Source organism: Panthera pardus, unplaced genomic scaffold (assembly GCF_024362965.1).
Source record: "Panthera pardus isolate Hobbes unplaced genomic scaffold, ASM2436296v1 HiC_scaffold_2, whole genome shotgun sequence".
In the NCBI taxonomy this organism is placed as follows: Eukaryota; Metazoa; Chordata; class Mammalia; order Carnivora; family Felidae; genus Panthera; species Panthera pardus.
Genome location: NW_026526765.1, coordinates 148,879,403 through 148,902,517, shown reverse-complemented (window position 1 = coordinate 148,902,517; position 23,115 = coordinate 148,879,403). Strand labels below are relative to the sequence as shown.

Genomic DNA, 23,115 nt, shown 5'->3' with positions numbered 1-23,115 from the left:
ATCCCACCTCACCCCTGTCAGAATGGCTCACATTAACAACTCAGGCAACAAGAGATGTTGGCGAGGATGTGGAGAAAGAGGATCTCTTTTGTACTGCTGGTGGGAATGCAAACTGGTGCAGCCACTCTGGAAAACAATATGAAGGTTCCTCAAAAAATTAAAAATAGAACTACCCTACAATCCAGCAATTGCACTACTAGGTATTTATCCAAGGGATACAGGTGTGCTGTTTCAAAGGGACATATGCACCCCAATGTTTCTAGCAGCACTATCAACAATAGCCAAAGTATGGAAAGAGCCCAAATGTTCATCGATGGATGAATGGATAAAGAAGATGCATGTGTGTGTGTGTGTGTGTGTATGTATGTATGTATACACACACACACACACACACACACACACACACACAATATGAAGTATTACTCGGCAATCAAAAAGAATGAAATCTTGCCATTTGCAACTACGTGGATGGAACTAGAGGGTACTATGCTAAGTGAAATTAGTCAGAGAAAGACAAATATCATAGGACTTCACTCATATGAGGAATTTAAGATACAAAACAGATGAACACAAGGGAAGGGAGCAAAAATAATATAAAAACAGGGAGGGGGAGAAAACATAAAAGACTCTTAAATATGGAGAACAGACGGTTACTAGAGGGGTTGTGGGAGGGGGGATGTGGGCTAAATGGGTATGGGGCATTAAGGAATCTGCTCCGGAAATCACTGTTGCACTATACGCTAACTTGGATGTTAATTTTAAAAAATTAAAAAAAAAGAAAATCAGAAGAACCTGATCCAGAATTTGAGCGACATGGTCTACCACTCTCCATGGAAAAACATGAAGAAAGCTTACTCAAACTAGACTCAAACTCAACTGAAGCCTTCAAAATGTCAGAAAGTGTCACAAACTAGAAAAGGCTAATGTGTGACCCTACAGCTAAAGGCACCTGATTTATAGATCATTTAAAAACTACCAAGGAGGACCCCCCACCCTCCATGGCCCCTGCACCCACTCTCCTGGGTGCTCAGAAGGCAAAGGTGCTGGAGGACATGCTGTGGGAGCAGTCTGAGCCGCTGCCCTAGCTGGCCACCATCTGCCAGTTCAAGTGGTTACCTCCAACTGGTGCTGGAGCAGGAGCACGTGGCCAACACCAAAGAGTATGAGCGGATAAAAAAATCTGAACTTTGGTTTTGCCAAACTGAAGGCACTTGTGCTATTTCTTCCCCAGAGCAGGAAGCATAGCAAAGCTGATATCCTTAAAGGTGCAACTGAATACATGTAAGTTCCCAGTGATATTTTCAAAAGAGCCAAAGATTCAGAAGAAAATCCAGATCACCAGAACTATAGCAACAATACTTCTGAACCACATATATCCTTGGCTAGAAATCTATCAAGAAACAACACCCAATATGCCAGCTGTATTGTGGGCTTGAAGAATGAGGAGGAAAGGCCCGGGGCAGATGGTAGCAGTGGTGAGTCAGCATACACTTAGTCGCCAGAGCATGATGTCTAGTACTGGAGAGATCTCCCCAACCAGGAGTTTGGACAGATTCTTAGAAGTGGAAGTCCTGAGTCACAGGCTTCCCCAAGTATGCGAAGTAAAAAGGCCAGAACAGGCCTACCTCCTAGAGACACATGCAGTCTTGAAAGTTTAAAAAAAAAAAAAGACTCCCAAGGAGTCCAGACCTAAGTTCCTATATCCTGGAAGGTTCCTTAGTGTGACTCTGGTCAGTATCTCTCTCCCTACCTGCACTGCCGCCTCAAGGGCCTGGAACAAGTACCTGTTCTGGGCTACAGATGTACCTCAAAAGCAGGCAGTCACAGTGCTGCCACAACACAATGGAAGAACAAGAGGAACATGAAAGTTGTTTGTTATCTGCAGATTCCTTACGCAGAATTTAAAAATGTGTATATATCTGAATTTCAGCTTCCTGTAACAACAAAATAATTTGCTGTTGACCAACCACCCTACTGAAGGAAAGAAAAACTAGATGAAAACTGGGTACAAAACACAAAAATGAATTTGAAAGCACCAGAGAACTACCAAGGCAGCAAAGAGATGAGAGACAAAGAGCTCGGAAGAGAAGTACCAGGTAGGACAGGTCCCACATTACCTTTGGCAAAATATGCAGAATCACAAGCAGCTAAGGCAAGTAGATGAGGCAAAAGCAGAGAGGCTGAGGTGCTAAGCAAAGCTTTAATCCCTCTTCCACCGCTGGGGAAACAACACAGGAATTCGGGAACCATCACAGAAGACCCTGCTAAATCATCAAGATTCTAGTTAGGATCTATAAATGGGGGGGGGGGGGGGGGTGCCTGGATGGCTCAGGTGGTTAAGCTCAGGTCATGATCTCACAATCAGGTCATGATCTCACAATTTGTGAGTTCAAGCCCCGCATAGGGCTCCCATGCTGACAGCGCAGAGCCTGCTTGGGACTCTCTCTCTCCTGCTATCTCTTCCTGCCCCTCCCCTGCTCATGCTCATACTTTCTCTCAAAAATAAATAAATAAACTTAAAAAAAAAAAAGAAGATCTATAAATGTAGTAAGTATGACCTGCAATAAGCCAACCCAATGAACACCACACAAAAGGAGATAAATCCTTGATTAGATTATGGTCAGCCGTTCCTACCGTGACTACCTGCCCAAGGACAAAAGTAAATCCACCCGTAAGGAAAAAGAACACCATCCAGACTATCAAATTATTCTACCATTTCATACAATTTCCAGAACTCAATGAAAATCACCAAAATGGGGTGACTGGGTGGCTCAAGTAAGTGTCTGACTCTTCATTTTGGCTCAGGTCATGATCTCACAGCTATGAGATCAAGCTCTGCAGCAGGATTCACGTGGAGCCTCCTTAAGATTCTCTCTCTGCCCCTCCCCCGCTCATGTGCATAGGCACACTCTCTCCCTCTTTCTGAAAGAAAGAAAGAGAGAGAGAGAGAGAGAGAGAGAGAGAGAGAGAGAGAGAGAAAGAAGAAAGAAAATTACCAAAGTATTGAAAACCAAAAGAAAAAGAAAAACAACAAAACAGAACTCCCAGGAGATTTGGATATTGGAGTTATCAGACACAATCTTAAAAAAAAACTATGATGGGGGCACCGGGGGGCTTGGCTGGTTGAGCAATCAACTTCAGCTCAGGTCATAACCTTGCAGTTCATAGGTCTGAGCCCTACATCAGACTCCCTGCTGTCAGCACAGAGCCCACTTTGGAGCCTCTGTCCTCCTCTGCCCCTCTCCCACTTGCACTGTCTCAAAAATAAACAAACATTGAAAAAAAAAAAAAAAACCTATGATGGACTTGCATTTTAGGCAAGAAAGAGTGACACATACTAGATTTACCCTCCTACATAAAACAACTAAAATCCAAACAAATATATGAAAAATTGAGTTTCAGACATTAGACATCAAGTAGCACGGGACAATAATCATTGACAGATGGGACATAGACAAGGTGAGCCTTTGTGACAGTTGTGCCTGGATGGCTTCCTTAGAGTGGTGTGGGGAGATGGAACCGAAGTGGAGTCTGGTGGTCTATGTGAATTGAGATGAAGCTGTCAGTCCAGGGACATCAAGGTGGCTACAGTTCACAGGGCAAAGTGCCAGAGAGAGCTACACAGATAGAAAGCTCTAAAGATCTGAAGATCCTCCTGAGTCTTCAGCTGAGTAATGATCGGCAAATGCATATGAACAGAATCTGAGACCAGAGATGGGGGAGGACAAACAGAAAAGGGCAGAGGAAACAAACCTTAGATAGATCACACAGGACCAGGAATAGTTTGTGTTCCCATCAGATGGAAAATTTCGTAATTCAGAGAATTTAGAAAGGTAGTACTTAAAGCAGACCTTGAGAAAAATCAAACTGTTTCCAAATAATTCAACTGCATCCCAGAACAAAGCTCAGGAGTATTTATAGGAGTACAAAACCATCAAGCACCCAAAAAAGTAAAATTCACAATGCAATGTGACTAATACAAAACTACCAGACATGCAAAAGGAGAGAAACAAAAAGAGCAATGGGTAGAGGGAAAGTGAAAAGGAATCATAACCAATCCAATCTATTGGATTGGTATCCAATATTGGTATCCAATATTAGTATCCAATAACCAATCCAATCTATCTAAAAAGATAGAATTAGCAAATAAGGACATTAAAAGTTATTTTAACTGTATTACATACCCTCAAAAAGGTAGAGGCAAAATGTTAAGTAAAGGCATGGAAGATTAAAAAAAAAAACAACACACTTTTAACTTCTAGTTATGAAAAATACACTATTACTGGATGAGATTAACAGCAAATTAGATATTGTAAAGATTAATGAAATTAAAGACAGCAATAAAAACTGTCTAAAAGAAAAAAAGGAACAAATTCATAAACAGGATTAGTGAGCTATAAGGCAACTTCAAGATACAAGTACAGTAAAACCTTGGATTCTGAGTAACTTTTTCTCTTAGTGTTCCACAAGTAAACATTTCTTTAAAAAAAATTTTTTTTAAATGTTTATTCATTTTTTGAGAGAGAGGAGAGACAGAGCATGAGTGGGAGAGGGGCAGAGAGAAAGAGGGAGACACAGAATCCAAAGCAGGCTCCAGGATCTGAGCTATCAGCACAGAGCCTGACATGGCGCCCAAACTCATGAACCACAAGTTCATGACCTAGCCGAAGTCAGATGCTTAACTGACTGAGCCACCCAGGTGCACCGATGAGTAAACATTTCTAGCACATTTTAACTTGAAAAACGAGCCATGTCTTGCAATAAGAGTAGTATATGACACTGAACGTCACATGATCACAACTGAGCCAATGATTCTTCTTTCTCTCTCTCATTGCAGGATTGTGGGTGATCCTCTCCCATGGCTGTGGTGCTTGCAGAAATCAGTGATTTCTTTTAGAATGTTGGAAGGGCACTAGTGTATTTTTTGTCACTTCAAAGCACCCATGGACAGTCCTTTTCCACAAAAGAGTAAGCTTAGGAATTCTTTGCTTCATTCTAGGTCAGGCTGCCTGCAGGGACCCTTTCCTCTGTCTTACTGCCAGTTACATTAACTACAGTATATAACAAGAGTTTATTAATACTATACTGTAGTAAACATCCATGAGAGCACATACAATGGCTCCCATGCAGAAAAAGGTTGAAAAGAAAGGCTGTAAGAAGGAGATGATTACAGTGGAAGTTAAGAAGAAAATCATGGAGGGACGCCTTGGGTGGCTCAGCCAGTTGAGCGACCAACTTCAGCTCAGGTCATGATCTCACGGTTTGTGAGTTTGAGCCCCACATCAGGTTCTGTGCTGAAAGCTCAGAGCCTGGAGCCTGCTTCTGATTCTGTGTCTCCCTCTCTCTCTGCCCCTCCCCCACTCATGCTCTGTCTCTGTCTCAGAAATAAACATTTAAAACAAAAAAAAGAAAATCATCCAGAAGCATGAATGAGGTATGAGGGTGGCCGAAATTGAAAGATTTTGTAAGAAGTCTACATGTGCATCTCATCTGTAGAGAAGGAGGAGAAAAGGCGGAGGAATCCCTCACTTCAAATGAGATTAGGGAGATGTGTAAAATGTGGGAAACAGTCCAAAATTTTGTAAAAAAGCACCACCTGAATAAGGCTGTGGCAGTGCAAGTGATGAATCTGTTTCACGATAATACAATATTCCATTTCTGAGAAATCCTCAATGACAAAAGCCAAGTGTCATTGGATAGGTTCCTTGTTAAAGCTGCACCAAAAGAAAAAGATTCCATTGAGCCAATAAATAACAGTGATTCCGTTAGGGATACTGGACGTCGTCCTACACAATAACCCTCCTCTCTCATCTACCTCACATCAGTCATGAAGGTTTTCAAAGGTAAGTGCAGGTTAATTTGTTTATATTTCTTTATAATTTTGTATTTTCTTTATTATTTTGTATTATATTACAGTATTGTAGTCATTTTTATATGCATATTTTTGGTTGTGGAACAAATCATCTGAGTTTCCATTATTTCTTATGTGGAAATTTGCTTTGATAGACAAGTGCTTTCTTTGGATTACATGAATGTTTCTGGAACGAATTATACTCACAAACCAAGGTTTTACTGTAACTATATTCCAAAAAAGGTGGGGAGTGGAGGGGAGAATATAAAAAATTACTTAAAGAGTAGCCTAAACTCTTTCAAATTTTCTGAAAACTATTAACCTACAGATCCAAGAGGTTCAACAAAACCTAAGCACAAGAAAAAAAAAGACACCAAAGTACATCATAATCACATTGCTTAAAACCAGTAATAAAGAAAAAATCTTAAAGCAGCCACAGAAAAGGGACATACATAAAAGAGGCAAGGGTAAGAACAACAGCAGACTGCTCATCAAAAACAATGCAAGCACAAAGATGGAACAGGATCTTTAAAGTACTTCAAGATGAAAACTGTTAACCCAGAATTCTATACCCAGAAAAATTATCTTACAAAAAAGAAGGCAAAATAAAAAGACTTTTCAAACATGAAACCTGAACAAACCAGCAAGCATACCTCCACCACAGGAAATACTAAGGGGAAGTCCTTCAATCAGACAGAAAATGAGAACAGAAAAAACTTGCCTATACACAAAGAATCAAGAACACTGGAAATAGTAAGTACATGGATAAATAAAAACAACTTTTCCTAATACTTCAGTGTTTAAAGCAAAAATAACAATATATTGTGAGATTTATAACACATATAAGGAAAATATATGACAGCAACAGCACAAACACCAGGAGAAAAGAAACAAGCAGACTGTTAAAACTCTCATACTAAATATGAAGTAACAGAATATAACTTGATATACTTTATATTATTAACCCTAAAGAATTAGACATTATTAAACAAAGAATTATAGCTTACTAGTCAACAAGGAGATAAAATGCAATTTTACAAAAAATACTGAGTTAATTCAACATGAAAAAGGCAACAAAAAAAGATTATGAAAATGGAAAATAAATCACATGACAACAGATTTAAGCCCAACTAAAAGAACTGAAAAGAGAGAAACCAGCTAGTATCCACTGGAAGCACTGGAAGCACATCTGAGAACATCATCACAACTGGGAGGAGTTTAGTGCAACTCAATTATGAGAGCAAAGTGTCCACAATAAGTCAAAAAAGCAGTCTGGACCCCAGGAATTCCAAAAACTGGCCAGCCAAGGCCCCCCACTGGGGGGGGGGGGGCAGGGGGGACACGGACACTCTCTAAAAATGAGAGCAGGGAACAGAATCAGAAAGTTTCACTCTGCAAAAACCAGAAGAGGAAGCTCTAAAGTTAGAAAAACAATCCTGAATTACACCTTCTAAAAGTTCAGAAAAATGAAGTTTAAATAAAAATGAACAGAAAAGTTATATGGTCAAATCTCATAGAAGCTATTAAGTTTTTTTAAAAGTTACCAGAATAACTAAACTACCTATGGACAAGGAAAGCATACCACAAACATGCTCAAAAAACTACTTATAATTTCAAACGGAGCTAAAAATTTGACATTAAGAAATGATAAAAAAAACATAAATAAGAATTAGAAAAACTCAGTAAAGGAAAACTAAACTACCAAGAACTTAATGATGAATAACCACAAAAAGAGTATGCTTTTACAAAAAGAGGAAATTTTTAAAAATCACAAATAAATGAAGAACTAAGGGTTCAGAATCAATTGTTTTGTTATACACCAGCAATGAACAATTGGAATTTGACATTAAAAACAGCAATACCATTAGCACCCCAAAAATGAAATACAGTAAAATCTTGATTTGTGAGCATAATTTGTTCCAGAAACATGCTTATAATCCAAAGCATTCGTATATCAGTGAATTTCAAGAACCCTTGGCTCAGCTGTGATCATGTGAGATTCGGCATCACGAAGGACTCATATTGCAAGCCACTGCTCATTTATCAAGTTAAAATTTATTAGAAATGTTTGTTCATCTTGCAGAACACTCACAGAACAAGTTACTCACAAAGGTTTTACTGTACTTATATACAGATCTAATAAAATATACACATGACCTGTATGAGGAAAACTAAAACTGTGATGAAAGAAATCAAAGAATTAAATAAATGGTAGATATTCCATGTTCAGCAATAGGAAGATTAAATATTATCAAGATGTCAGCTCTTCTCAACTTGACCTATAGATTCAATGCAATCTCAACTGAAAGTACAGCAAGTTATTTTGTAGATGTTGACAAACTAATTTTAAAGCCTTATATGCAGAGGCAAAAGATCACAAAATAATCAACACAAAATTGAAGGAGAAGAAGCTGGAGGATTGATGCTAGCTGCCTTCAAGACTTACTCTAAAGCTACAATCATTAAGACTGTGGTACTGGCAAAAGAATAGACAGATCAACAGAACCCCAATACATTCATACAGTCAATTGATCTTTGACAAAAGAACAAAGGCAATACAATGGAGAAAAGTTTTTCCAACAGATGCGCAGGAGTAACTGGATATCCACAAGCAAAAAAAAAAAAAAGTAGATACCTCACACTCTTTATAAAAATGAATTCAAAATGGATCACAGACTTAAATGTAAAACACAAAACCATAAAAATCCTAGAAGATAGCACAGAAGAAAATCTATTGTGATTTGGGTTTGCAATGACTTTTTAGCTATAACACCAAAAGCACAATCCATGAAAGAAATAATAAGCTGGACTTCATTAGAATTAATAACTTCTGTTCTGTGAAAGCCACTGTCAAGAGAATGAAAAAACAGGTCATAGACCGGGAGAAGGCATTTGCAAAGACCTATTTGGTAAAGGACTGTCAATCAAATACACAAAGAACTCTTAAAACTCAACAATAAGGAAACAACCCAATTTAAAACTGGGCAAAAGAGGGCACCTAGGTGGCTCAGTTAAGTTAAACATCCAACTTTGCCTCAGGTCATGATCTCATGGTTCATTAATTCAAGCCCCACATTGGGCTCTATTCTGAGAGTGGAGACCCCACTTCGGATCCTCTGTCTCCCTCTCTCTCTGCCTCTCTCCGACTAGTGCTCACTCTCTCTCTCAAAAATAAACATTAAAAGATTTTTTTAGCATATAAGCATAAGAAAAGTTATGCTCTTAATCATATGTCATCAGGGAAATGAAAATTAAAAATAGTAACAATGAGATACCACCACACATACCATTTAGAATGGTCAACATACAGAACACTGACAACATCAAATGCTGGAAAGGATGTGGAGCAATAGGAAGTCTTATTCATTGCTAGTGGGAATGCAAAATGATATAGACATTTTGGAAGAGTTTAGCAGTTTCTTACAAAACTAAACATATTCTTACCATATGATCCAGCAATTGTACTCCCTGGCATTTACCCAAAGGAGTTGAAAACTTACATCCACACAAAAACCTGCACATGGATGTTTATAGCAGCTTTATTCGTAACTGCCAAAACTTGGAACAACAAAGATGTCCTTCCGTAGATGAACAGATAAATAAACTGTAGTAAACCCAGACAATGGAATATTATTTAGCACTAAAAAGAAATGAACTATCAAGCCATGAAAAGACATGGAGGAACTTAAATGCATATTATTAAGTGAAAGAAGCCAATCTTTAAGGCTACATACATACTACATGATTCCAACTATGTTACATTCTGGAAAAGGCAAAACTATGGAGGCAGTAAAAAGATCACAGGTTGCCAGGGTTCAAGGAGAGGGAAAGGAGGATGAATTGGCAGTGCACCAAAGTCTTTTAGAGCAGTAAAAATATTCTCTATGACTCATAATGGTGGATACACTCCATTATATATTTGTCTAGACCCGTAAAATGTACAACACCAAGAGTGAACCCTAATGTAAAGTATGGACTTTTTGGTGATCACATGTCACTGCAAGTTCATCAACTGTAATAAATGCATAATTCTGGTAGAGGATGTTGATAGTCAGGAGGTGGAGGGAGTCATGCACTATACTTTGTCAAATGTGCTGTGAACCTAAAACAGCTCTAAAAAGTAAAGTCATTAAAAAAACAAAAATCTAGATCAGTGGCTGCCAGGGGCTGGAAGTCAGGAGGTCTGCTTAAAAAAGGTGCATGGGGAAGTTTTCTGGGGGTGATAAAGCTCATATTGTAACTGTGGTCGTGGTTATACAACTGTGTATTTATTTTAAAAGCTGTACAACAGTAAAGTTAATTTTACGGTATTTTTATTTTACTGTAAATTATACCTTAATTTTTTTAAGTTTTAAAAATGATTCAAGAGACCAATATGCAAATTCAGAGAATAAATCTCTGAAAAAACACAAAGGAATTGGAATAAAAAAATATTATCCAAACTATACTGAAATGGTTTTCTTTAAAAATAATGTATAGTTTGAAATTTTTTTTCTTTATATACTGTACTTGAGAATATCAAGATAGAACAACCAACACCAAGATATATTCCAGTAAAATTACAGGTAAAAAAAAAAAAAAAAAATCCTTTGGGTATCTAGGCAAAAAGAGCAACTAACTAATAAAAGAAAGAAAATTATACTGGCATCAAGGCCATAGCAAAACTGAAGTAACATACATAAAATATTTAAAGAAAAAATGTGAGCCACCAATTTTATATTCAGCCAAACTGACTTTCAAATATAAAGGACACAAACTGTTATCAACATGCAAGAAATACAGAAAATACTGCTCCCATGAGCCCTTTCTAAAAGGAAACATCTAGAGAACAAGCTTCCAGAAAACCGAAATGATTAGGAATAAACAAACTGGTGGGAGGCACTGAATATATACTTACCTACAAAACAAAGTCTAAATGGGGAATTATGCAGGTTAAATGGGAAGGCTGATAGTATATAATGACTACATACTCTATCTAACAGTATAGACAGAAAACAACTACTTAATGGGAGTGAGGAGGGAAACGGGAATAATATTCCAAGCAGTTTTACCCGCTTTTGGTACTCATATTAGTAGTAGTATTTTTAGTACTGTTATTCTGAGACTGCAATGTAATATGGGATAAACCAAATAAGTAATTACGGGATATTCAAATTCCATCATCCCATGTCCCTGAGAACTAGGACACCCAGTATTAAAGGAGATACACATGTAATTACAGAAAAGGTTAACTAAAATCCCTGTTATTCTGATTCTGAATCAAAAGTCTCAATATATTTTTATATTTTAACTGTAAATATACAAATATATTTTTAAAAAATTTTATAAGTATGTATATATCATATAAGTATATATCTTTCAATCATAAACGTGTACGACTATACATATATGATGAAAAGCTATGATGCATATAGTCTTATTTCACAGCTCTGTCCAGTGAAAAGACCTAGAAACAGTGACCAACCCAATAGCAACAAGCATCTGTAGCAACAGATATTTTGGTCTTGAAATATCATTTCTAACTTAAAAAAAACAAAAGATTTCTTGGAAAAAATTATAAATTCCAGGTTTGAGGCAGTAAATACACAAGATGAGTCAAGAAAATCTTATTATATCAGATAGCAAGGAAACTACCAAAGACAGGGTTGTATCAAAAACTCATAAATCCTTTAAGAAGCTCTCCCACTGGCCAACAGGGCAATTTAAGCATCAAAATAAAAGTAATAATCACAATCCACAACATATGTTTGAAACTAAAATGTTTAGATATAGTAGTTAATAATGACACTTTAAAAAAACCTAATTAGGGGCGCCTGGGTGGCTCAGTCGGTTAAGCGTCCGACTTCGGCTCAGGTCACGATCTCGCGGTCCATGAGTTCGAGCCCCGCGTCAGGCTCTGGGCTGATGGCTCAGAGCCTGGAGCCTGTTTCTGATTCTGTGTCTCCCTCTCTCTCTGCCCCTCCCCCGTTCATGCTCTGTCTCTCTCTGTCTCAAAAATAAATAAACGTTAAAAAAAAAAATTTTAAAAACCTAATTAGTCACCATCAAAGAATGATAGTTTATACTGAAAACTGGTAAATAAAAGGAAACAAGCTTTCTTTTCTAATTAATCAGTAAGTGTGGGAAAGCATGTCTTTGTAGATGTAGCTCACTTAATGAAAAAAGATGACAGAATTAGAGTATCACTATTTTGCTTAGATATACATAATTTACTATTAAAACTATAAGGAAACAAAGGAAGTGATTAAAAGAAAGTAATGGTTACTTTTGAGAGCACAGAGGTGGTTATAATTGGCTGTGGCAAAGGAAGGGGCTCTGGGGTAGGTGAAAAAGTTCTAATTCTTGACCTGGATAGTGGTTACAAGGCTATTGACCTTATAATAATTCATTAACAGATTTGTCTGTGTGGTTTTCTTTATCTGTGTTTCATTTTACAATAAAAAAGGTTTTCTTTAAGAAGTAAATGATGAATAGCTATTTGGCTTATCTGGTTAATACCAAATGGCAAAAGGAACTCACCACCCATCCCGCTGGAACCAGAGGAGCATATGAGATAACTGTGGGTCCAGGATTCACTGACCTCAGGTCCCTAGAACTCTGCATCAAAGAATCTTAAGGAACTGGTGCTAAAGCATATACATGAACTGTCTTTGCATGAACTGAATTCAGGCCTTGACAATTTCTACATGTAGGAGCTTATGTATTCAAGACTGCTAAGACAAAAAGTGACCTTTCTGATAGCGGCTTTATTACAAGGTCCTGTTCCACAGACCAATTTCAACCAACAGTTTATCCTCCGTGTTACTTGGTAAAGATACAACTATTTGTTAAGAAAGTTATTTCACAGGAATCCTTTCTTCCTTCCTATCTTGTATACAGATTTCTTACCAAAGCTCAGAGTAAGCAGAAAACAATGATTCAAAATTGTCAAGTAGTTCTCAACATAAGGTAAAGGGGGGGGAAGAGTGAGGTAGTAGGAGGAAAGAGCAGAGGAGAATCCTCTTAACCTCAGAGATATAATCTCACTGACCAAAGTGAGTACTTTTTAGCTTATCCTGGTATTGTAAGAAAATGGAAACTTCCCTACATCCAAAGGACTTATAATTCAAAAACCACTAACACAGGCTGAAAAAAAGAGAAAAATACAGTTAAATACCTATCATGAGGAAATTAAAAGGGAAAAGCAAGAAAGGGTGACTGCCTGAGCTTTAAAGGTAACTGGTAAATCAGACAGCATTTTTCCCTTTGGGCTTACCTGATCCAGAAAGCCATATCTGACAGAAGACGGAGAAATTTTACTCTCTACCACACCTACTCTATGAAACTGAACACCCCTTACTTACCACCAGCACTCTAAAGAGAGAGGGAAACCAAGAGAGACTCGCGTGGGTACCCAGGGAGAGTGTTTAGGTTTACTGAATAGGTTCATAGAGATTTTGAGCTGACAAGGAAAGAATACTACTATCATTACTTTCTTTTTGCTTCCTGTAAATATTTTCCTGCCTAGTCTTGGCAATTATATTTTGTCTATTAGTTACTTATATTGGTGCACTCCGTTCTTCTCACTCCCTAATATACCATAAGCTTCAGAATGCAGGGACTGTGTTTTTTTCCATCCTATGTATCTTCCATATACCTAGTACAACACCTGGCAAGATGTTATACACATAGCATGTGTTCAGTATGTTTGCTGCATTAAATTAAAAAAAAAAAAAATTAAGGACAGTCAGGAAAAAGAGGAGAAACCTTGCAAAACTCAAGACAGAATGGAAGAAAAGTATGAGGAGGCATATTAGGCCAATATTAACACAAAACCTCTTTAGCACTGGTTGCCTTAAGAATAAGGCACCTGGTATTAACCAGGTGTATCCCTTCACCACCTTTGAAGTATTAAAAAAGAGGCTGCAGGCCCCCCCGCAGGGATGATGGGGATATCTCTGCGGCTCTGGTTCTAGGGGCTCTCCTATTTCTTTGACTAGGTCTAAACTGCATTAAGGTAGAAGGGAACTTTGAGATCTGCTTTGAATTCTTTAAAGATTTTGTGTTTCTGAATAAGGCTATCCTTAGAGACTCAGACTGAAAAGCAAATGAAGAAAATAAGGAGAAACAAATCTATCACATAACCTATTCTAGACCAGGCATTTCCCATCCCACTGGAAATCTGTAATTTGATAATACAAAAGCTCAATCCTACTTTATCAGAGAATTAAGTATCAGAACAAACCTTTATGCACTAGGCAGTTCACATGTGTCATTTTTATTTCATCCTTGTCATTCCCATTTTTATAAAAGGACACTGACACTGAAATAAGCAATGAATGGGTTTTGAACTTTGACCAAAACCATATTCTTTCCACTGAACCTTCCCACTTCTAAGATAATTAGCACTGGTAAAATACAACACTGCCTCTTTAGTGCACTGGCATTAGAAAGCTTAATTTCTACCATCTTGATTTCCACACCATTAAATTTATGCGTGCATGTCTTACCACTTATTTCAAGCTCTGCCCAATGTGATTTCTTTCCATTTGCTGCTTCTTCAGAGGACATAATTGTGTACATCCTCCTAGGGTCAGGAGGCTCGTATTTTTCTTTGGGCATGCCTGTTGAATTGAAAAAAGCAATCAGTATTCTGAAGAACCAAATAACTGGAAATAACCAACATCTTTTTAAAAGTAAGTACCCATATTATCATCTCTAAATACCACTTCCCACTAAAAAGAAGCTTCTCGGAGAAATGGAGAATTGCAGGTCCAGGATCAGAAAAATATAAAACAAGGCTGGGTGCTAACAAAGATGCTGTGACAGCAGACAGCTTGGAGAAGCTTCCATTGGCCACAAGTAAGACAACATGAGCATCAAAAGAGTAACTATTAAAAAAAAAAAAATTAAAAAAAAAAAAATTCAGTCACCTAAAAAGTGGCAGAAGGGAAAGAATTAAGCATTTATCCTGCATTTCTGGCCAAAACTAAATAAGGGAATAATCTTAATAGAATTCCATCTAATAAATGCAGAAAGTTAAATAGTTAGAAAAATCACTATTTCACAACCCAAAATGAAAAAAAAAAAAAAAAAAAAAAAAAGGACTGAGGCAATGACCACCAATGATTAATGAAAGCATTAGGTAAAAAAAGAATACAATGGAAAAATTACAAATGGATATTCAGGCTATGAGATGTCAACACAATGGTCCATCTCATCATTAGGATGACTAAACTCATGTGCCAACACGACGTATTTTGCCCCCTCATCTAAACATAGTAAAAATAAAAAAATTGAACGTGAATCAAATCAAGCACTCCTACTCCTGGTACCAGTTGACACAAAATGAAGGGGATAGAGGAATATGTTAAAAATAATACATTCGGGGTGCCTGGGTGGCTCAGGTCATGATCTGGTGGTTCATGAGTTCGAGCCCCACATTGGGCTCTGCACTGACAGCTCAGAGCCTGGAGTCTGCTTCAGATTCCGGGTCTCCCTCTCTCTCTTCCCCTTCCCCACTTGTGCGCATGCACTCTCTCAAAAATAACTAAACATTAAAAAAAATAACACAAGACATAACAACGTGAACATACTGAACACTTCTGAACTGTATACTTAAAAATGGTGAAGGCAGCAAATTGTTATATTTAACCACAATTAAAATTTTTTAAAAAATTGTAAACAACTCCACAAAAATATAGCCAACCAGATACAGAATATAGAAAGTTCTACATGAGAAAGATCCAATTTCTTCAAAAATAAAGGACATGAAAAACAGGAGACCAAATTGACATGGATTATACAACTTACAGGGCACAGCAATGAAATGCAATACCCACACCTTGTTTGGGTCCAATTTGAACAAACCAAGCATAAAAATTTTTGAGAATTTGAAAAACTAAATGTAAGTTGATACTGAAAGACTACTCTTCATTTCACTTGTGGTTATTTCCTTAATCCTTATCTGTTATCCATACATTCTGACATATTTACATGAAACGAAGTCTCACACCCTTGCATATCCCCCAAACTCCTTGCCTGAGTCTTCACCTTATTTGTTTGGATGAGTCCAAAGCCACTTAAGCCAACTCTCCACCTACTACGGATACATACCCAGCTAAATATAGCCAGAGAAAAACCTACTACACCATGTGAACTTAAAGGGAATCACTCAGCAATCACTTACCTCAAATGGACTATTTATGCCGCCAAGAAATTATACTTTAAATTCTCCTAGTCCCTTCTACATGACTTTCTCTTCAAACTTCTAACATTTACCCTCCATCCTCCCTTTCTTACTTCCATTTTCTCATTGAAACAGAAAACAACCAAAAGAGGCCTTTCTATGAACTCCCACCCCCACCCATCTACACTCTCATTTAGTAGGACAAATTGCCTCTCTGAACACTCAATCTCATCCCCATCATCTTGCCTGTTCAAGGACATTACTTGGCAATTCTCTCTTACATCACTTTCCCCCTCTATACTAGATCTTTATCTTCAGTATACATATATATGGTATTATCTCCTTTATTTAAAAGTCCTGACCCCATTTCCCCCTCCAGTTACACTTTTTTTCTCATTCTCTTCACACACACACACACACACACACACACACACACACACACACACACAAATAAATTATCCTTGGAAGTTACATATGCTGTCTCCTCCTCCCTTTTTCCCAGTTAAAATCATTCAAATCAGTATGTGCTTTTAACATTCCACCAAAAACTGCCAGGAAGAAAACCAGTGGCCCAACATTGTTGTAATCAATGCTCGTTTCTTAGACCTACTTTTGCTTGTCCTACGATCAGTATTTGATGTAGATGATCACTCCCTCTTAGACAGACTCACTCAGTTGGCTTCCAGGATATCTTTTCTCTTGGTTTTCCTCTTATCTTACTAAATTTAGTCTTTTGCTAGTTCTTCCTACAGTCAGAATTAACTCCATTTTACCAGCAGAAACCTGAAGCCCAAAAACGTTTAAGAAATTTAACCAGCATTATAAGGCTGGGAAGCAGCAGAGTCAGGCTTTGATTGCATCTGATTAAAAAGTTAAAGCTACTCTCTAAGTGAAATAAGACAATCACAAAAAGACAAACATTATTTCATTTACATGAGGTACTAAAGTAGTCAAACTCACAGAGACAGAAAGTAGAATGGCAGCTGCCAGGGGCTGGGGAAGGGAAGTTACTGAATGGGTGCAGAGTTTCAGTTTACGAGAATTACGGAGATGGATTGGGGGGGGGGTAACTGTTGTACAACATTATGAATGTATTTAATACTACTGAATGCTACATTTAAAAATGGTTTTAAGATGATAAATTTTATGTACGTTTGCCACAATAAAAAAAGACTGGAAAAAAGCCAAAGCAACTCTATGCTGCCTTCCTAACTGATGGGAAGTAGAGCTATTTTTGAAACAGAAATGAGCTTTGGGCAGTCAAAACATAGAAGTAAATAATCCTTAAAAAGCTGCTTTAAAAAATATAAATGATGAGACTAATCATCTGCACAAGAAACAGCACATTTATTTTTTGTTTTCTTAAATATTATTGATGAAACTGTTGTCTTACATGTTAACTTCTGGAAAAGAGAAATACAAGGTCTGAAGTTTTTAGACTGTTACAAAATACCTAACAGAGAGCTATACAGTCAGAAAACTGTTCCTATTCTAGAAGACAATCTGGCAAAGCAAGTGCCTTTTCTGAATGATATGAATATCCTAGTAATAACCTAGAAAATATAAAACGTTGTGTAAGGCTACCAAAGCTTGATGGTAACAGTGCTTAAGATCACCCAAATGCCGTGATTTTGACCAGACTCTACTTAGAAAACAACCATCTGGGGGCACCTGGGTGGCTCAGTTGATTGAGCATCCAACTTCAGCTCAAGTCATGATCTCGAGGTTCATGAGTTCAAGCCCCACACTGGGCTCTGTGTGACAGCTCAGAGCCTGGATGGAGCCGGCTTCAGATTCTGTGTCTCCCTCTCTCTGTGTCTGTGTCTGTGTGTGTGTCTCTCTCCGCCCCTCCCATGCTCATGCTCTCTCTCTCTCTCTCTCTCAAAAATAAATAAGACATTTAAAAAAATTTAGAAACCAACCATCTGATCTTCATTGGCTTTTCCAAATAGAATTTAACAATGGTAAGAAATTGGCTCTCTCCAGCTGAGTTCAGTATCTTGGTCCTATTATTAATCATTTGACTCCTTAGTGAAAGTTCAGAAGTCTGATTTGCCAACTACATGTGAGCTTAGTTTGAGTCAAGGTCCAGAGTTTGATTCCACTTCGGAGAATGGACAGAAGTGCCACTGAACTAATAAGAAATCTGAAAACTAGGTCCTGCACCTGGGGTCATTCCATTAGAGGGTCATAATTTCTGCATAGGTAGCCAACCACTCCCTTTCTTGATTTTTCATAATGTGGGATGGGTTGTCTTAAAATTTAAGAGACAGCTCATTAAATGTGAAAGCAGTGAGGAGATCATCTTTATTTCCAAATCCCTGAGACTGAGGATTCGGAAGTGGGGGTGGGGGGAGGTGTATGACAGCAGAGAAGTTGGCCAACCACTATACTGTACACCTGAAACTAATTTAACACTGTGTCAACTATAGTCAAATTAAAAAAAAAAAGTAGCAAATTGGACAAACTCCAGAAGCAGCAAGACAAGCACATCTGCCCACTGAACACCCCCCATTTTTTTTTTTTTTTGACTCTGGCAAAGCATAGCATTGGTAGGGAAAAGGATATAAGAATGCACACAATTTAGCATCTTTCCCAAGACTTTGAAATCAACAAGCAGATCTCTCCTCTAAATAATCTGCAGTGGCATACCTTATTTTTATCTAAAAAGACTAAAAGGTTTCCAAAACAGACTTTAAAACTGTCAAGGATTACAAAAGAATTAGAAACAGCTAGGCCAGGGTAAGCAGCTATGCAGCACCTGACTAGTCAATCCCCTATCCCTCCAACCCAACACCAGACATCACTACTGACCCTGGCAGCATAAAACCCACCCCTACACTGGATCTGAGAAACAGTTTTTCATTATCTTAGAATAATTATTTGCCTTAAAGAAACACAGGACATTAATTTACCAACATAGAAAGACAGGCTTTCATAATTAAACATTTTAAGAAATGGCCTCAAAATACAGAACTATAATCACAGTGGGAAAGTTAGCGTTGCAAAGCAGAGTTACAAACCATAACACAACTAATAAGGTTATCCTGGAGTGTTTAAACTAAGAGTGGCCTAACCGCATACCATAAACTTAGAAAAACAGCTATCTAAATGAGGAAAAAAAATTAGGAACCTACAGATTCTCTACCTAACATTTCCAGAAATGGTCTGTGTGTGTGTGTATGGATATGGTGCAGTGAGGGGCCTGGGGCAGGAATCACAGGGAGGGGTTACGAGGGATTTATCAGAATCTAAAATAAAAGAAGAACACCTAAATAGGAAACAGACTAGAATGAAGATACAAAGGTCCTTGCAAAAAGTTATACCCCACCCCTATAGCCCTAAAAAGATTCATAGTTCCCTAATCAAATGCCTTATATTAAATCTATTTTAACCATCCTCTGGCTAGGAGTGGAAAGAAACAGCTGCTAGAAACAGGAACATAAAGAAAGGGGTAGGAACCTCTGGTCTTTTTCCTGTTAGGAACCAAACTTCTACCAATCAAAACCAGGGACAATCAGGTATCTGAATGTTCCCATGGAAGGAAAACGTAATTATAAAAACCACCAACTGGGGGCTGAAATCCACTAATCATAACTACCCGCAGCCAATAGGTGTGCCACAGCCTGCCTCTCCCTCATCTGTACTTAACCTTCACAATCAGTCTGAGTGGAAGCCAACAGAAGTGCTTAAGTACCCACCCACACCATATCTGTATGAAATGCAAGTCAACAGAGCGGTCAATGTCAAACACAAGTTAAGCATAATACACGCAGCACAATGATTATACAAAATCATACAAAAGAAAAAAGAAATACTACAGAAATCGAAAAATATTCCACAAAAAAATTGTTTCTTGTGCTTAAAAAACTACATAAACAAAAACTACAAATAAAGAAGTCAACTGTGCAACAACAAAAAGTGAGATAAAAAGAGTGTAGAGGAAAAAATATTTGAATATTAGAATCTCTAGAACAAAATCAAGGCAAAAAAGGAAAGTCACAGACTACATAAACATAATTCCTACTAAAACAAGAAGCAAAGACAGGTGAAAATTAAATACACTTTTTTATGGAAAAACAAAAGAAAAGAGATGATTAACATAATATCTAAGAGAGTAATTGAGTAATGCCATAACTCAATAAACCTACGCTTTGGTATTTACCAAAGAGAAAAAAAACTGCATTTCCAAAAAAATACATTTATATAAACTTGCATAATAGTTTTATTCATAAGCGCCAAAACCTGAAAACTGAAATGTCCTCGACAATGAAAGGATAATCAAAGGATAAATACTACTCAGCAATAAAAAAGGAATAAACTATTGATACATAACACACATATACAGATGAATCTCAAACATTACAAACTGAATGAAAAAGACCCAAAAGAGATTCCATTTACATGAATGTGCAGTGGTAACAATGGCTGCCCTAATGGGAAATGATGAAAATACCCAATATCTTAAATGAGGTGTGGTTTATATGGTATATATTATGTACCAAAATTCAAACTGTACATTTAAGGCCTATACATTTTACTTTATATAAATTTTACCTTAACTAAAAAACCTTCTGTACTCAAAGACTTGGTCAGGTGTGAAGACAAACAAAAGGACATTTTCAAGCAATTACTAACAAAACATACAACCCATGTACTTTTCTAAATTACTCATTATAGCATTATGACAAAAAGTGCACACAACTTAAGTGGCCATTAACAAGAATGTACAATTAAATGAGTCACTCTACAGCCACACTAGGGGAAATCATGCAGCTGTAGGAAGAATGATGGTAAGTATTGGCATTACATTGAATTATTTACTTTGTATTTTAGGATTAAGCAAAGAATGACTTATGTCAATGATGTTAAGAACCAAGATTTTCAGGGTAAGAAAGCATTTATAAATCAAGTGAAAACACCAACACCAAAACTGACTTGAGAATATCAATATAAACCAATGATTTTAAATTTGTTTCTAACAATGCACTGGAGTGCTTCAGAAGCTATGCTATGTCTGGAATAACAGCACCTCTAATCCTCAGTTTTGATCTCTAATACCAAGAAAGCAAAGTTCTTTGTAAAATGGACAATTACAAGTCTGGGGCAGGAAATGTATAAAATGTATAAAGCCTGAGACATCCTTTAGTGCCAAAAACCTAAGTCAACAGGACACAGGAGCCAGTTAGAAGGGGTCCTCACTGGCCAAAACTGTGGACAACTTGAGCAAAAAGAATCATAAGTATAAAGGAATGAAATACACTGAATCAACAAAGATGTGTAGATAATGTAAGTACCTGTGCTACAGAAAACAGCTGGCAGTGCTGTAAAAGGTGGATTAGCAGCAGAGGAAACTACTGCAGTAATCAAGGCAAGAAAAAAGCAAGGGGGAGGAGGAGGAAAGGGAGTGCCAAAGGTGCAAGTTAGACAGACACCATTGGAGGCAGCTTTCAAACTAAGAAAATTGGTCACCAAAGAGAAAGATTTAGGTGTTTAACTTTTCAGCAAGTACCGCATTTGAGTTAACCAAACAGTTCCAGTTGAAGAACAGCCCCACTTTACAAAAGAATGACAGCTAACAAATGAATAATAATAAAAAAAAAAAGCAGTATCATTTTATAACTCCTTTTTCAGGCAAGGATTCTAAATTGTGTTAAAACCATTAGATGAATCACTGGCACTGGTGTAATGCTAAGGTAACACCATCATCCAAATTGTTTTTGGATCACAAGGTAGAAAATGTTAAAGGGAGGAATAAAAGGTTACCTTCTTCAATCTTCACGACACTAATGGGGGGGAGAACCAGACACTGACTGAGTCTCTTGATATGACAGAACCCCAAGTGCACATCAACAATGTTCACCTTGATGAAGAACTAGAGGAACTGGCCAGATAACACCAAAGAAGCAATCAGACAAAGTGAGAATGCAGGAGCTTCTGCAGGATAACTGGTCTGCTTCAACAAGCTGGTGCCAGAACTATTTTAGATTTGAAGAGAATTAAGGGATACATAATCAGAGGTAATAAATGGTCCCTATATAAGACCCACAAATCAGCAATAAAGGACATTTTGTGGGCAGCTGGGGAAACATTTAATACCTAGTTCATATTTAAAATATGAATGAATAAGGGATGCCTGGGTGGCTCAGTTGGTTGAGCTCTTGATTTCAGCTCAGGTCATGATCTTGCAGTTTGTGAGATGGAGCCCCGTGTCTGGCTCTGTGCTGACAGATTCTTGGGATTGATTCTCTCTCTCTCCCTCCCTCCCTCTCTCTCTCTCTCTCTGCCCCTCCTCTGCTCATGCTCTCTCTCGCTAAATAAATAAACATGAAAAAATTTTAATATTAATGAATAATTATGAAATCATGTTATTTTGGCCATGTACAAAAATGTTAAGAGGCACTCTGAAGTTGAAGAATTTAATTATATTGGCCAGATCTTTTTCAAGGAAAATGAAGTTGAATTACAGCCATCCTCAACTGACAAAAAATGCTAAATTTAACATCTCTTTTTTCCTTTTTACATTTTCATATCCATTCTTTGTGTATTCTTTCTCAAACATGAAGGAGAAAAGGACTGGGGCAGAGGAAAGGGAGGCAGGGAAGCAGAAAGAAACTCATGCGCAGAAAGACCCTTTTCATTGACTTATCAGGCCCCTGTCAGAGCTACAAGTTAGGGTGTACAGTTGCCACCTGAACAACACAGCTGAAAACCCATGTGTAACTTCTGACTCCCCAAAATCTTTACTAATAGCCCACTGCCGACCTCAAGCCTTACTGATAACATGAACGTCTGATTAATACATATTTTGTATGTTATATATTATACACTGTATTCTTACAATAAAGCTAGAGAAAAGAAAATCATATGGCAGAGAAAGTAGTTACAGAACTGTACTATAAAAAATCGACACATAAATGGACCTGTGCAGTTCAAACCCGTGTTGAGACAACCGTATTTGAAAAACTAGTGACACTAACCTTGGTGCCAATTTATTTCTTCTAATCCAATTTTTCACTAAATCAGACTGATTTTTAACTCTTTATAATTTCTAAACCTGTCTTCTCCATTTTCACTGCTACTGAAGCTAATTTAC

At 37.5% G+C, this 23,115-nt stretch overlaps 1 protein-coding gene and 1 pseudogene across 4 annotated transcripts in view; one reads left to right on the top strand and one right to left on the bottom strand.

Annotated features, from left to right (window-relative positions):
* CNOT6 (CCR4-NOT transcription complex subunit 6) overlaps positions 1-23,115 on the bottom strand; it is a 77,241-nt gene that overhangs the window by 40,659 nt on the left and 13,467 nt on the right. For all 4 annotated transcript variants that reach the window (XM_019469706.2, XM_019469704.2, XM_019469705.2 and 1 more), the window contains exon 2: positions 14,341-14,454. In XM_019469706.2, the coding sequence (XP_019325251.1) occupies positions 14,341-14,452 (112 nt within the window). In that variant the 5' untranslated portion in view covers positions 14,453-14,454. The remainder of the gene's footprint in view (positions 1-14,340; positions 14,455-23,115) is intronic.
* LOC109278977 (factor in the germline alpha-like) lies at positions 999-1,658 on the top strand (annotated as a pseudogene).